This window comes from Emydura macquarii, unplaced genomic scaffold (genome assembly GCF_026122565.2).
Source record: "Emydura macquarii macquarii isolate MOO-44397 ecotype Brisbane River unplaced genomic scaffold, CSIRO-AGI_Emac_v2 contig_554, whole genome shotgun sequence".
Lineage (NCBI taxonomy): Eukaryota > Metazoa > Chordata > Testudines > Chelidae > Emydura > Emydura macquarii.
This window is the reverse complement of record NW_027130691.1, coordinates 2,187,512-2,202,376: the sequence shown is the minus strand read 5'-3', so window position 1 is coordinate 2,202,376 and position 14,865 is coordinate 2,187,512. Positions and strand designations below refer to the sequence as shown.

General features: G+C 46.2%; 1 protein-coding gene across 1 annotated transcript in view; it reads left to right on the top strand.

The window, feature by feature from the left end:
• MYO18B (myosin XVIIIB) overlaps positions 1–14,865 on the top strand; it is a 154,556-nt gene that overhangs the window by 117,052 nt on the left and 22,639 nt on the right. The window contains exon 39 of the mRNA XM_067539421.1: positions 12,325–12,458. Coding sequence (XP_067395522.1) covers positions 12,325–12,458 — 134 coding nt within the window. The remainder of the gene's footprint in view (positions 1–12,324; positions 12,459–14,865) is intronic.

Here is a 14,865-nt window from a genome sequence, read left to right as displayed (position 1 = left end):
GAATTTGTGCTTGGGGGCTGATATGGTGGGACAGAGCAAGCGTGTGAAGCATTAACACTCGGTGAGACAGACCCAAGCTCTGCAGAGGTCACAGAGTTTAAGGCCTGAAGATACTACCAGATCACCTTTACGTTAAAGTTTCTAAATGTTTCTTCTATTAATAGATGTGAATCTATGTGATCTAGGTGTGATCTATTAATAGATGTGAAACGTGGAGCACTATGCACTATTCTGAGTGAGAACTGAAGTATTTCTTCAAAAAATCCCATCTGGAGGGTATTTTAGGCAGCAGCCATGGTGTAAATAACACCTTTTACGGTTCTCATGAAAGCAGATATCCTTCCTAATTACGGCAGTGTTATCAGAGTGCGATCCAGAAGGGCTTAGCACATTATAGCCTCCGTGTTTACAAACTGTTTTCATTTGAAAGGCTTAATGGTTTCTCAGCCTTTGCTGTGAGCTTGATGGAAGAAACGCCGGATATTTATACTCCTAGTGAGGTGTCTAGACTTTGGCTGGATTCTTAGGGGAGTTGCACTATAAGGCAAATTAAAGGATATAAACAGAATAAATGCTCTGAACAGTCCATGACAAACTTATAGCCCCCTGTCCCCCCATCCCTGAACATCCCCTGCACAAGTCCTTTGGAGTTGTTCCTTTCCCTAAAAGCTAATGACTTTAGCTAAATTTAACCACAGATATTATCAAAAGAAGTCAATCACTCCAAGCCTCACTTTGAGATAGGCTACGAAAAGCTTGTTTTGGAAAAGCCACCTTAGCAGAATTAGATCCAGTGCGTGTCAGATGCGTGGCTTTGTTTTGTCAGTGGGGAAAAAAATTCTGTAACAATGAATCAGCACTTGCAGTTGCTAATGCCAATTATAAATAATGCCTGTGTTTGAAAGATTAGAAACAGATACTCATCTCATCTCATCTCGCCTGAGAGACTGGGGACATTTTGTCACTTCAAACTTGCTGAAAACCTCAGTTAATTACTTAATTAAAAATAATAATGATTGATGAATGCTTCAGGAGTATGTTAAATTATTCAAACAGAGCCACTCCAAACGTCATTAATTAGATTACACATCACTTAAAGGTGGCTGGGAAATTTGGCAAAGTTTATGTTGTGACAGCAGAATACACACAAAAACAATCGTGAGAGATGACGAAGCTGTGATGAATTTTCCAAGTCTTCTGACCACAAATCCATTGTAGTCCCGTTCAGTTATGTCACTTTGGCTTATCTCTGCTTTGCCGTATTTTTAAATGCTTTTGAGGCAAATTAAACGCCATTTGAGTTGTGAGAAAATAAGGTCCATACATCCTTTTTCAGAGAGAAATGAAACCTGCCTCCAGAGCTTGGCATAGGCTGAGGAGGCAGCAAGTGAGATGGCTAGGTAGGTTATTGTCATTAGCCATTGTGGATCAGCAGCGCTAAGTAGCCCTAAATCAGCCGGAGACGCCCAGTGGAAACTCTGCACTGGTGTGGAGGGAGAAGAGTGGCTGTGTCAGGTGTGGGGCTGTGTCACCCATCCTCCCCTGGCAGAAGGGACCCAACTCCTGCACTGTCAGCCGCCTGTCTTAGAGAGGACCCCTCCTGCCGGCCTGCCTGGGTCTGAATCAGGAAGCTGCAACCTGCTCCCATGAGCCCAGCTCTGGTCTAGCAGAGAACCAGGACCTGTGAGCTAGCACGTGCAGCTTCCTTTTCATCGTATCCTTGGGCTGCTGCCTTCGGAGGCCTTGCCAACGTTAACTGCCTGGAACTGCCACCAAAGCCAGCAAGCGCTGCCTCTCTGGTTATTGGTGGGATGAAGCGATGGACAGTGACTGCCTCGCTGGCCCCAATTCCTATCACTGCTTCCCTGGGCCCTGGAGATTGCCCACCCCTCCTGCCCTGTCTCTGCCTGGATCCTCTCGTCTTTCCACAGAGGCTGAGGGGAGAACCTGTCCTCCTGACAGAGTTATACCTGAACCCGGGCTCTGACAGGTTGAGTCACAGTCGAGCCTCAGCCTGACTCATCTCTCAACATGACCCAACACCACGGGCGGTTCTCAGAAAAGCGCCGCTCTGTGTAGCAACAGCTCTACGTGCGACTTGAACTTGACGGTGTATAGGCCTGGCCCTCCCTCTCCCACTGGGCCTCTCTGTGCCGGCAGGATGCTCCCTCGCATCCAGGTCTTGAAGACCACAGGGCCCTGCCAAAGGGTTAGAAGGAAGCTGATGTCCATCACTGGCTGTCAGTCAATGGGCCACAGTTAATTTTATTTAAACAAGCCTGGCCACATTCAATGTTGCTCTCTCGCCGGCCTTCTGCCTTGCACAACCCTTCAGGGCTGGCAGGAGTCGCTGCTTTTGTTCCGTCTTCATTGACACAGATCCAAACAACCACAGCTGGGCAATTTTTTTTCTCCTTTGCTGAATGTGGCTGTGCAGATGTAACTCAGTCCAACACAAGGAAAGGAAATGCAGAGCTAGGCTTATGGTTTGGATTTTCTCCTGCACATCTGTCAAAACTGCCATCAGGTGTCGGCAAGTAAATGTCTTACTAGTTCCCCAATGCCTTGAAGTTCCGTGCAACGCCATTTGCAGGCTGAGCAGGACTCTGTCATTCCCTATTTACGATTTCATTCGCAAGTGAGCTTTAGCATTGGACAGTCCAGCCCAAACTTGCGTACCCATCTGATTTCTTCTTGCTTTGCTGCTGACATGTGTTGCCAGAGTTTTGATAATGTTTAATTAAATCAGCAGTAAATGGTCTCGTATGAAATCTTACTTGAAAAATTTCAAGGCTGAGAACGTTAAGCATATGACAACAGTGACAGACCTACCAGAAGCGAATGAATTGCAAAATTTTCTGTGTAGATTTTGAAGATAAGGTTTCCTCACTGCAACAAATAGTTTTTTGCTACATATGGTTTTTGTTATGCAGTGACAATTGCAGCCTGAATTCTCTTCACTATTTTCTTGGAAGACCTTAATTCGTATGCCAAGCTGGGTAATATTAACCTCGGCTTTCTAAAGTAAATGCTTTTGAACTATTGACTGTACAGTGTTGTACAGATTTTTGACAATGCTGTACATTAAGGCAATTTATCCACCCACGCAGTCAGTGGAAAATCCAGATTGGGACACTTTGCATAAAGAGATGGTACATCTATCAGATCAAGTATATTTTAGCAGGAATTAAAATAATGATCAGGGTGATTTCCATCGGCATGACTGGCAGTTCTTCATTCCTGAGTATCTAGTGATTAAATAATTACAGGGTAGATACACATGATATTAGTATAAGCAGGAGACAGATTTTTAGAAAAGCTGCACTATGGAAAGGTGCCTGAATCCCTTTAGCATCTCAAGTCATTGATAGACCAAACCATTACAGTTTAGTACCACTTTGTCAGTGCACCTCTCTGACGCTTTAGTGCAACAATTCTGTCTTCCACATACCCTCAACATATTCCTTCTCCCAGCTTCCCCTGTTCGCTCAGCCAGCCCCTGGGTCCATTACCCTTTGCAATCCCAACAGCCTTGCCTCCTTCCTGAGATTCCAGTGGCCCTCTCCAACTAAACTGGTCACCCTTTAGCACCAGGCAGGATGCTGTATGGGACAATTCTTCACTGAATGAAAGGCTAGACTAGATGTGAGCTGATTGGCCTTCTCCCCTCTCTAACCCTCTGTGAAACAGAAACTCAGCCAAGGGGATGCCAAATGCAGAAACAGCTGATCTAACCACCAAACAACTATAAAGCAGCAGAGACTTGTTAGTTTCTGGATGAACCGTTCCCAGGTGGTGGCTGGTTTGTGAATAGCTGCTGGCTGGTTTCAGTAGTATCTGGGCTCTGTGTGGCTGCATAGTCTGATATCTGTAGCTTCATGTCATCACAGGTGATAATCTTTGCCGCTGTGAAAAAGAGAGAGGGCGAGAGCGTTTTCAAGGGCAGGCACGGCAAGTTGATATAGAAATGTATGGGAATAACAGTCCCACTGCTAGAATCCTTCCAGGCCAATAGCTCCATGAGTAAGCCCCTGCTTATCTTGCGGTATTGCGGAAATTGCAGATTCTACAATATTAGGCTTCCACTCAGTGCTAAGAGTGGGAGACCCCACTGTCAGCCCTGGGTCCCTGCTCTCAGCCCCAGGGAGCCAACAGCAGGAGATCCTGCTCTCAGCCTGATCTTCCTTCTGTCAGCTCCAGGTGGCCGATAGCAGGGACCCCCACTCAGTCCTGGATGGCTGGCAGCAGAAAATCATGGAAAAGTAAGAATGGAATTTATTGCTGCAAATAATAAGATCTATTATTACTTCTCTGCAATTTTCCATGGCTTGTCCGTAACTCAGCCGCAATTTTTTGACAATCATCCCGCAATTCAAGAAGGGCCTTATCCATGTGTTATTTCCTTGTGTCTCCTAACTGTTGTGATGCTCAGTAGAGGAAATGGTCCTTTTATCTGTGATATCCATTCTGTCCAGGAAGTCAGTTCATTGGGACTCCCTGCGCTTTGTCTGTGCTCCTGGGCGTAACGTGAAGTAAATGAATTGCAGTGCAAACCACTGCGGGTCATGCAGGCAGCCAGAGCGGCTAATTAGAGAAACATTCACGCACTCCAAAAAGGTTCCCAGGGTCGCCTCTCAGAGTTTTCGAATGGCAATGGTAGATCAGGCTTCCTCAGTGTGTTTGCAGAAAAGCAATGTGATCAGCGTTGCTAGCTTAAATCACTCTAGAAGGCTCTGTCCTGTAAAGTGCGGTGCTGAATTACACTCAAGCCAAATTGTTCTGTAGATGGAGAAATAGCGCTCAGTACCTGAAAAAGCTACAGGGACATCATGCAGGGGCACCGATGTCTCACCCGAGGTATGTGTGCTTTGCAATGAAGCAGCTTGACCCTGATGCGAGCGGATAGAACTGATCCTACCATCGGAGCTGCTGGCCCGAAATTAGCCAGGAAACCTGGGGAAAGTGTCGGAGACACTGCCCAGACAGCAGAAGTCCCTGGGGGTGTGTTGTGGAGCAGAATAAAGAGCTACTGGTGGGAGTGAGGGAGGGATGGAACCAACAGCTCAGCGAGAACAGCTGCTGGAGATTTCACAAGGAAATTAGTAAAGGAGGTGCCTGCACCAGAGCTGTAGCCCCAAAAGATAGAACAATAGCACCAGCCTCCTTCATCCTTCCGCCTGATTTCTGCTCTGCCAGGCACTGTTTTTAACGTGGATTCACTGCATGTGGAAGGAGCTGGTGGGGCAGCCTCGGAGAGCAGAGAACTGCTAAGTGCCTGGGACAGGCGCAGCATGGGCAGCGGTTCACCCTGCTCGCCGATGAGCCTGGGCATTATCCCAGAGGCAGTGACTGCAGTCCCTGGCCGTTCAGACCTTGGCCTGCCTTCCATGGGCTATGTGGGAGGTGGCCATTGGGGCACCCTGGTTTGGTGAGCTGGCTTCTGTGCACCTTTTGTCTTCAGAACGGCACAGGGCATGTTCAGGGCAACTGGGGCACGGCTGAGCCAGGCTTGTCTCTGGCAGGGGCAGAGACGCCCTACAGTCCCCTCTCCATTGGCGTCTGACTCAGCCCCTCTGTGGTGGGAGGCAGAGACTAAAACGCGTGTACGTGGGGGGCGAGGCAGGAGGTGCCTACGGTGAGCAGCAACACGGCACCAGTTTGCTGTGGGGGGGATGAAGGAAAAGGGGCAGGAGAAGTAGGAGGTGAGAAGGCCTCTAAAGACACCTCTGGAATCAGCCAGTCTGCAGCCTCCCCGTATGGGGGTGGGGGGTGTATGGCAGCAATTGGCAGCTGTGACTGAGCGGGTAGCGCACTGCGTGGAGCCGTTCACATGCGGCAGGTGCTGAGGGGCCCCCATGTTTCGTTCGGGGGGGGGGGCGGGGGGGCGTCAGGGAGGTAAATGCAAATGCTGCCTTCACTGCCATGATTCTTGGTCAATGGCTGTGTGTCATTTTAATCATGTGTCATTGTCTCCTTGCTGCAGGGTGCGATGGGCACGAGATGTCAGGAATCCTCCTTTCCTTCTAGGTGGGACAGGGGCAGCGTAGCATAGGAGAAAATACAGCCCCCAGGGGCAAGGGGGGACACGTTGTCACTCTTCTGAGACCTAGGAATGGTTCTGAGGGGCACTGGAGAAGTGGGGCTCATCCCCAGCTTGGCCTGGCGTCCTTTGGCAGAGGACAGCTAACGGGGAGAGATTAAAGAGGGGGACTCCCCTCCAAATAATGCAAGGCATGGGGTTGAAATGAATGTCCACCCACAGTGCAGTGTTTAGGAAAATCACCATCTCAGCCTCAAAATATCCCGATTGCTGCCAATTCAGAACTGAAATCTCAGCAGCGGCGAAAAAGTCACGGTCTTATTCCCTGCAATAGCAAACGTAATTACAAGCTGCTTTCGCCTCTCTCCCCCTCCCCCTTATGTAGGTCTCTGCGGCAACAATTACCTTCAGTCCCATTCATCAACACGGCCATTAGGATTTCAGTGAAAACAGTGATCAGTAACACCATCTTCCTGCCCCACACCAGCTAGTGCTGAATAACAGACAAAATTACTCGCAGCTCCCCGCCTCTGTCCACACTGCACGGCCTCGCTTGATTCCTGTCTTTCGGCTTCACGCACGGTTTCTCACACGCTGTGCAGCGCACTTATGGGCTGGCAGTACAGGTTGGCTGTGCTTGGATGGGGGACATGTAAGAAAGTGAAGCCCCCGCACACCGGCGATTCCGATTATAAACACCAGGCATTTCAAGGAGCACCTGCAATCAGATCCTCCAGGCTGGTGTGGCTGTTGTACCCTCTGGGTTGGTGGAATCCAGTGTTCGGACCAGCAGATCTGGCCCCAAGAGGATCACCCCAGCGAGAGCTGCCTTGCTGGCACAGAGGGTCCTATGCCATCTCCTTCCCCTGCCACCAGGGCCTGGGGATTTCCTAGTCCTGTGAGCTCCTCCCGGCTGCTGCTGCTTCTTCTTACAGGTGGAAGGGCAGAGAGGAGGCCATGGGGGTTCGGTGAGCCAAGGTTGGTTGGCTGTAGCGCTGGTGGCGGTGGGGGGAGAAACTCAAGCTCCGGCTGTTAGAACAGCTCCAGCTGTGTGTTGGGCATGGTACAAATCCCTGACAGCGTGCTGCCTGCCAGGCTGGTGTATGGAGTGCTCACCTCCTTTGGTCGTTCATTCTTCCTTTGGTTCATAACCAGGAAGTATTTGTCAGAACAATAGAAGCTGGTGCCTTTCTCAACAAACATCTTTTTGTGTTTCCTCTGGACAGGAAAAGTCAGAACCAGCCTCCTGTCCATTCCCAAGGAGTATTTTAAAATTCATGCGGGTTAGTGCATTAAAAGGGAAATGCTTCTTGCATTTACATTCAAACTGAAACAACACGTGTCAAAGGTGTCTTTCTAATTGCTACCTGGAATAACGGTGTTCTGCTGTTGGGAACTTTATTGTCACGTTATGCTAAGAGGATAATTACATTTCAAGTGCAAAAATTATGTTGATATAATTATTCCTTTCCTCGAGAAAATTGCGTGGTACAGATATGTCATGTTTGAATTTAAGTGGAAGGGCAAAGTAGGTACAGTTGTTGCAGGCACCAATTATGCTGATAGCAGCTGAAATCCTGAGCGTATGCTAATAGGAGAGCCTCAGTCTATGCCATGAACAGCAATTTTAGGATATCATTGTCCAGTCAAGGCTAAAGGAAAGGTTGTTCTGGAATTTGTGTCCTATGCGATGTACTTAACTCCATTCCCGTGGACTGGAGAGAGAAATTTTTGCCATAAATGTTGAGCTTTGACCTGCTAAACTAGAGACTATTCTCAAATCCACTCTACAGACCTCTCTCATCCACCGAGATCCCTTCCATGCTCTGTGCACGGGACTCCCAGTGGGGCAGCTGGAGGGCACAGTGTGCACTAGAGACTTGCAGTGTGCAGTGTACAGCATTTCACTGTGTCTGCTTCTACCAAAGCTTTCCTCTAAAAGCGAAGGTCTTGATCCTGGACGATTGAAGATAATGGGAGATTTGCTATTGACATCAATGAAGGGTCAGGCCACGGTGTATGTACAACATGGGATAAACCAGCAACTTCTTAACTTGTAGGATGGAAAGATGAGTGGTACAATCTCTGAAACCTTCCCAAATTGATCATGTTTCTTTTGACATGGTTTATTTACAAATTAAATGGTCCCTGTGTAAGGACGGGTGAATCAGTTGGGATAAAATAAGATCAAACCTAGACCTCTGCTCAATCCATAAACAGCAGACATTCTGTTTACACTTACTTTATTCTGTTAAAGTTGAGCAAATCATTTACTTTTTCTGTTTACAAGTCGCCTACAGACTGCTCATGAAATCCTCCAATTCCTTTGTTAATTCTTCAGCAAATTCTGAATATTCTGAATTCATGCTGAGTGACAGGTTTCGTAAATCAGGTAGTATCGTTCCGCCCCTGTTCCTGCTGCACATTTTTATAAGTGACCATACAGTTCAAAATTAACTTTCAGTGACAGTTGGCACCTTCAGACTTAAAATTCACTTTTCATATGGATTTGTACAAGTAAATTACTTGAAGGTTAATGGAGAGAGAACACAAATTGGCATGACATTTTTTTCTCAGTATTGGAACCGTTCCAGTGCCTCTAATAATAGTAATAATAATAATAACTTGACAGCTCTCAGCTGTAAACAAGTCTGGTTTAGAGACAATGGTATTGTTAAGTACTGCTGCCAGCTTCCATTAGAAATCTCCATCAAATAACCACTCTGGCCAGAATCGGTTAAAAGAATCTCAAGCTTATTGATAGCATTATCACTGTGGCAGTATAATATATTAGGCCACCTTCTCAATAACGTCCAGTGTTAACCCCCCCTCCCTACAAAATGATTGTTAATAACGTTACAAACACAAATCACACAACTCCTGCATAGAAGGGGAATAGCAGGGCTTACATTCAGCCGGAGCTATCTGGAGTGGAATGCCAGTAAATATTTTCAACCCCCCTGGAGTTTTTATAGCATGTTGGGGGAATGGGCCCCTCCGGGAAATACTCAATAAGAATTTAAGCCCTGGTGAATAGTATTAGCCTCTCTGGGTTTCCCCAATTGTAAAAGTGACCTTCCTAAAAAACATACCCAGAGCAAGATCTGGCAAGGTGCAGACCCCTGCCCTTCCACTGAAGTCTCTGGGCATGTAGTTCATTCAGCACCTTGTAGGGTGAGGTCTCGACTCCTTTAGAACCCAGCTTTCCAGCCCTGCCATGTGACCACTTGACCGTGCAGGCCTATGTAATGTCAGAGGAAGGACGGATTTCAGCTCCACTTAGAGAGCCAGCACAAGATCTAGGCACCACTTCAGTTCAACCTCACCCACCAGACAAGATTATATCCTGGTCAGAGGGAGGAAGGTCTGCTCTGTCTGCAGCTCGGGAATGGGGTGGGAGAGAGAAGAGGTGTGCACCTGATCTCCCCAGGGCAATGGATGGGGGTAAGGAGGGGTAGAGCCATAGAGCTGCTCTCCTATGTGCCGACCAGCCAGCTATGAGGAGGTAGGTAGGCTGCACTCCAGAAAGGAGTGTCACAACTTACTTCCCTCCCCTCCCCGCCACTAGAGAGAGAGCTGAGCCGGGGAGAAACTGTGGCTCTGGGTGACATTTCTGTCCCAGTGCTGCTGCAAGGAGCTGCCCCATCCTCCAGGACGACCCAATCTTCAATCTACTTTTAAGGTTCTGAGTGTGACTTAAGCAGTAACCTTGTGCTGGCCTTGGTACACGGCTGAATTTCACTTCACGGTCTCACTTTCCTTCTGGATGCCCAATTGACATTTCTGTCAATAGGATCTGGTTGTCCACATCCCTCAGAAGCAGCACTGAAAATCGCAGCCTTAACATTTGATAGACGCTCATAAGAGCATGTGAACATCAATGTAAAACAAACTGATGTACACGACAGCTGCCCACGGAGACACAGCGTCCTCACAATGCAAGCTGCGAAGATTACATTATTTGTTAATGTTTCACATCTATAGAAGTCTTGGAGGCCTTTTATTTTTCACCAAATTGAGCAAGAAAGCAACTGAATTCCCAGATACCGAGAAGCGATTCCATCCCTTTGTGTTGAGGGGAGTGCATTCTCTCCCGTCAGTGTGTCAGGAAAATAATAACAGTATGCAGCAAAAATTGAATGCAGCCAGTGAACTACATTTAATTGAGTCACATCTTCCCAGAGCTGAGGAATTATTTTAATGAGGGCTGTTATCAGTATGTCTGAGGTTTGCTTTTTTATCAATAGGTGGTTTTACTTGTTGGTTTTAAATTTACAAATAGCTAATTACAGATGTGTTCTCTAAAGCTCTGAGTTTTCTCCCCATGTGATTTAACACTTCACTGCCTGTCTAGAGTGTTTTGCTTTTTTCATTCGCTTGCATCTCCCATCTCAGTTGTGTTGTGTCCACTACCATGTGGCCTACAACACCCACAGGGGCCACATCACGGAGCACTTTTCATAGCCAGCTGACCTGTATTGTCAGGAGGATTAGCAAAATTCCTCTATAACTCTAATTCCTATGAGTGAGCTGGGGAATTCCAGGAAGGGAACCGAACCAGTCAGCTGTCCACTTACATTTTGTTCCTAATAGGGAGGGAAATAAAAGACCTGGAAACACCAGATTTCAGAAAGATGTGGGTGATGTTAAAGTCTCTACAAATATCGGAGCACTCCCAAAAGCAACTGAGAGTGTGTGCAGTCCAAACTCAGACATTTCTTTGCATGTTTTTATGAACTGAAATGCTGTTCCCCTAAGGTCTACTCACCCTGTGAGACCAAGGCTTTCATTATTTACTCTGACAGGCGGCTGGCTCTTGCACTAAGGCCTGTCGCTGCCTGCATTACAAATCATCTCTCACCTTGTCACCACAGAGATGGCAATTTTACAGCTGGCACCTTCAATCAAGTTGAATTTGCAGCTTGCTCTCTCTCTGTCTCTGTCTCTGTCATGTGATGGTTTAGAAACACTGTCTGAAGAATTCCTCTCTAGCTGGGATCTGAAAAGACTCAAAAGCAAATTAAAAATGGCGCAGTTAAGACTGTGAGTGGTAAAAGATTGAAATCTCCATGTGATCAGTGCCAGCTCAGGCAGCTATGGTTGCAATTAGGATGGGAAAATCTCAGCCGTGGCTTGTTGCTGATATTGATGGTGAACAATAGAATCCAGGTTCGTGACACCTTTCCCCCTGTGGTTTAAATGATAAAATTAGCTTCTGGTTTTCTTATAAGCTGACAAGGTTTCTGAAAAGAGCTTTGTCTGTAAGCAGTTTGTACCATGTTATATAAATGGATAAGCATCCCAGAAATACACAAAAAACATCCATTTGGCCCTTGCATTCTCCGCAGGTCTGTTCCCAGGTTAGTTTTATGAATGAGCTCCCTCCTTCCTCACATCTCTCCTGCATACAGCACAATTTAACTGAGTCTTAAAACCTGAGCACTAGGATAGTGGTGCTGGGTCACAGAACGAAAAGGTGGGAAAGGCATTCTAGACCATGGAATCTACCCTATAGCCAGATCATTGCAGAGCCCCCATTCAGAGAGGGCAGAAGGCATTGAAGTCATACAACTGCCAACTGCACCAAGACGGTGGAGAGGGTCCTGGATTCATTTCATTTTATTTTTGAGGATAGAAATATGGGGGTTAATGTAGGTCTAAAAGCTGTTTCAGAAAAGAACATGAAGCCAAAACCCAAGAGCTGAAGGCCCTAAAAGGATGTAGCGTTGCTGGTACCTGCTGTTAGCATTCAAAACAGGAGGAAATGCTCAGGAGTCTGGGGGTCTCCTTACAGGATTTGGGGGTGCATTGTAACCTCTCCCATAACACCACAGCTCTTCAGGGGAAGGGGAGATAATCTTATGGTGAAAAGCACTGGACTCCTCACTCAGCCGGTCTGGGTACAGTCCCTAGGTCTTCCACAGACTGCCTGGGTGACTGTGGACAAGTCACCCCACCTCCCTGTGCCTCGGTTTACCATCTACTAGTGCTTCCTTTCTTCCACTCTTTGTCCGGTTTAGCTTATCTATTCAGACCGTAAGATCTCTGAGGCGGTAACCGTCTTATCAAGTGTTTGCACACGACTTAGCACAATGGGGCCATTATCTTGGTTGGAACCACTAGGTGCTACTGGAATAATAATAATAATAATTAATAATAAACACATTTATAAGAAAATACACCATTTAAGTGAATGGTTTGTTGCCCCTCTCTGAGGTGTAGGTCCATGGCTGAATGTCTGTAGCTTTCCTGCATAAAACCTAATCTCAGCATATGTTTTCTAGGAGAAGCAGGTGGATGAGCTGTCTGCAGTGAGGCAGACCTTGCAAGCTGACCTGGAAACCTCGATCAGACGTATTGCAGATCTGCAGGTCGCCCTCGAAGAGGTGCAGTCCAGTGATGAAAGTGATACAGAAAGGTATTTAGAATAAAAACAAAGCAACAAGACAAAACAAAGGAGGCCAGGTTCATCCCTGGGGAAACCATTCTAAAGTTAGTGCAGACACGCTAGGGATCACGTTGACCAGATCTCTTTCATTGTGATTGGGAGAAAAAAGTGTGCAGGTTTGCATGATTTACACTTGCTGGGTTAAATACACCTGTGCTGATGGAGAACACAAGACCCACCTAGGGTTATGTGGGACTTATGTAGTGAACAAGCTTCTTTGAACTGTCCGCACAGGAGGGAATCCCCCCTCCAGTGAATCACACTGATGCCACCTTTAATGACAAGGAGTGTTGTCACAAGACTGGGTCAAATTCGGGAACCGAAAGTGTTTTTTCCATTGACAAATGGTCTTTTTATTTTTTAATGAAAAACGTTGCATGATAGGTGCCACTCACAAACTGTGCCCAGTGGGATGATTTACATGAATGTGGGACACATGATGGAAATAGCCTAGTCACAAAAATCATGGTTTCCTGTTCCAACAGATGCATGGTTTCCTTCAGGGAGAGGATTCTAATCCCTTTGTGTTTGGTATCATAAATGTGGCTGTGGAGTCTCTTTCAGAATGTGAGCGTCCGATGCGCTGTGGTTTATGGCTCTGCATCTTGTAAACTCATTTGAACCAGTGAAAAATAGGAGCATAAAGCTCCCAATGCACCATGACGGTGTTTTAAAGTGGAAAGGGCTATGCAAGGTACAGGGCAATGGAAAAAGCAGGTCCTAATTTTGCATATGTCCTTCAGTCTTTTCCAAAAGAGCTGGCAGGGTTAGTGGATAATTTCCTTTTGCAGGGCCACAACTGAAATGGATTTAGGACAGTACTGAAGGAGGTTAAACTGAATGATGATTAAAAATGTCAGTGTTTAATAGTTAAACCCGTACGCTTAATTTGTAAAGTTTTCCTCCTGCTTATTAATCAGGTATTAACGCCCTTGGGAAAAGCATTTCCAGTCTCGGATGCGCTGGCTGTTTGCCAGAAGCTGGGAATGGGTGATGGGATGGATCACTAGATGATTACCTGCTCTATTCTTTCCCTCTGAAGCACCTGGCTTTGGCCACTGTTGGCAGACAGGATCCTGAGCTGGATGGACCATTGGTCGGACACAGTGTGGCCGTTTTTATATTCTTATGAAATCTTTGTTCGCCAACACACTTCACGCTTCCTTTCTGCAGAAAAGTGCTTGTGACCTCTTGTGTTTGTAGACTGTTGGGTGAAATGAGTCCAGTGCAAGTCAAATTCACCACCTAAAAACCTTGACACGGAGCCTTTAAAAAGGCTATCATCAGATACATTTAAAAATAAAATTGTCATACAAATTAAAAGGCAAAATAATTCCAGCAGTGAATTCTGTGCTCAACAAAACAAATGACTTCTTAGTCTCCAAATCAGGGGCGTTTGCCTCCCAGCCTATGATGCCCTGCTGTCTTTCCAGTGCTAATACCTAACTGCTCTTCCCAGATCTGTGTTTGAGACATGTTCTTACTCAACTAGAGACATTCTTTGGCCCTGTAGCCTTCACAAATATAGCAAATACCCCAAGTTCTAGTCTGAAGCCTCCCTTCTATTACTGATCTTCACACAGCTATTTTTGCTTTAAATCAGCCCACTGCCTTCCATCTTTCTAACTGTTTTTTTAGTTTCCTTGATGCTTTCAGGGTGTCTAACTCTTTCCCAGACAGATTCCAGACAAGGCCATTGCTCCTGCAGCAGATCTAATAGGATGTTCTTCCTGAAAATAAATCTGCTATGTCTCTTCCCAGCTCCCCCTGCTGTGAATACAGTGTTCTTCTCTCTGTGTAAGAGGAAGTCTCCTGGAAGGGGTTAGGCTTAACGGGATATGCATCAGGCTACACAGCCAGAGATGCTGATGTGAGAGAGAGATGTTTTTACAGAGCATCTAGTTATATCAGGCTTCTTGTCAACTAGATGCTCAATAAATTGATTAAAAAACAAACAGTCACATGCTAAGAGGACATTCTGATGACTAGAGAGAAGGGTTATTAATTAATTAATTAATTAATTAATTAAAGGTCTTGACACCATTCTTTGAAAGGATAAAGTTCCTTCCCCAATTATTACATTGGGTAGAACCGGGTGAAAACCAAGAGCTCACAAACGCCTCTTGTAAGCACAACTTTGATTTCAGATGCAAGTGAAGCCTTGCTCCACAATCAGATGTACGTCTCAGCAAGGATTTTCCAGCTGCGGTGCTGGGGAACATGGTGTTCTGCCCTCTTTACGGTTATTTACCCCCTCCATGGTTAATGTGCTATAATGTCTAATGATGCTTCTCTGTATCCATGGGTTCAAATGTTGCCATTTCCCTCCTGTCTTGAGCTTTAAACCAGGGGATCCTAAAACAAGCCCAAACTGTAA